General features: G+C 32.8%; 1 protein-coding gene across 1 annotated transcript; it reads right to left on the reverse strand.

Annotated features, from left to right (window-relative positions):
- Positions 1–289: 289 nt before the first annotated feature.
- Positions 290–1115, reverse strand: LOC120080048 (uncharacterized). Its single transcript, XM_039034590.2, has one exon. It carries the CDS (start codon positions 1061–1063, stop codon positions 506–508), a length of 558 nt encoding a protein of 185 aa, XP_038890518.1. The 5' UTR covers positions 1064–1115; the 3' UTR covers positions 290–505.
- Positions 1116–1612: the final 497 nt, after the last annotated feature.

Genomic DNA, 1612 nt, shown 5'->3' on the forward strand with positions numbered 1-1612 from the left:
TAAATATAAAAAAGACCCAAAATTTGTGCAATTCAATTGATTTGGAGGGGTTTCATTTTGGACCACTTAATCTGTTCATATGTTCTTTATTTTGCTTTTGGAAACACTTTTGAATATTTATAAATCAAATTTCTAAAAGCAAAAACAAAATAAATTTTTAAATAGAGAAAGTAAGAAATAATCATATCAAAGTTGGTAGATCATGCAGCTTGTGTAAACTAAAACATGAGAAATCCCGAAAAAAGAACAAAAAAAAAAAAAAAAAAAAAAAACACAAAACAAACAAACATATCCTTAATAAAACTAATTTAATTAACTAGCTTAATTTTGGATATGATGGAAATGATTAATTCCACCCCAAATAATTTACATTAGACAAGAATTTCCCAAAACATTACCACACACCCCCTCAATCACTACCCATCAAACTCACCTTCATCTATTAATTTGCCAATTTCCCAAAAAACCTTTCCAACAATTTTTTTTTTTCTCTCAATTTTTTCCTTCACATGCTTCTAGCCATCATCTCTTGAAATCTCCTAGCAGATTCTTGTTTCTCCAACCTGAATTTCTCATGGCAGCTTGCAATGAACATCTCTGCCAATTTGTCGATCTCATTCATCTCCGTCATTGTAGCCGTTGTCGTCATCGTCTCGCTTTCTAATTTTCTCTCCTCCAACCACTGCAAATAACCGGACAGTTGCGAGCCATCCGCGGTGGTGGTGGCAGCGTGGTCATAGTAAAAATGCCCTAATTCCCACACGGGATCTGGCATAGGCATCACATGAGAAGAGCACCAATTGTAATGGAGTCTAAACGACCCAAAAAAGATCTTGTTCTTGTTTTTGTTCTTATAGTGATAACTTTTCTTAAGAATATGAACCACCGTCGACTTGGCTCGGGAAATCGCCCGAACCAACCGACAAACTTGAGAGAAGATGATAGTGTGGATGAAAGATTTGAACTTTACAAAAATTAAGGTGGAAGAGTGTGAGGATTTGATTGAGAAAATTTGGACAGAAGGAAGGATCTTTGGTGAAGATGGACTAATAGCCATTTTCATTATAGAGAGAAAAAAAAAATGGAGAGATGGTGTAATATTATTTGATTGTTTGGATTAAGTTGTGTCATGTAGTTATATAGAAACTTAATGACGAAATTGCCCTTGGGCTTTTTAGGTAATTAAAGTGAGGGCCATGCATTTTGTGGATTGGAATGGATTATGATGCTAAGCTTTTATTGCCTTTTTGGATTTGGAATTTGATGAGTGATTCTTAAAATACTCAAAAAAAAAATTAAAAAAAAAAAAAAAACACTTATCCCCAAAATTTCTCCTTTTTCTCTACCATTCGAAACGCGGTTGCATGTTTTGAAATCATGGTAATTTTGTAATATCATAACAATATGTTGGTTTTTTCGTAATTTAACCTCTTGATGACGACTTTCTGCTGGCGCCAATGCCAACTAAAGTATCATAATTTTAAATTTGGGGGAACTAATTTGAAGTTTCCCATCAAGTTTTTTTTAATTAATAATGAGGAGTTTTAAAAAAAGACTAAGAAATGGTTTAAATTTAAACATGTTTACTTTGTTATATATATACTGTGTTAAA

Source organism: Benincasa hispida, chromosome 6 (genome assembly GCF_027475165.1).
Source record: "Benincasa hispida cultivar pf3 chromosome 6, pf3_genome.v1.1, whole genome shotgun sequence".
Taxonomy (NCBI): Eukaryota; Viridiplantae; Streptophyta; class Magnoliopsida; order Cucurbitales; family Cucurbitaceae; genus Benincasa; species Benincasa hispida.

Bases quoted from the DNA above. Each gene is read 5' to 3' on its own strand.
- LOC120080048 (XM_039034590.2), bottom strand. From the start codon at position 1,063: ATGAAAATGGCTATTAGTCCATCTTCACCAAAGATCCTTCCTTCTGTC.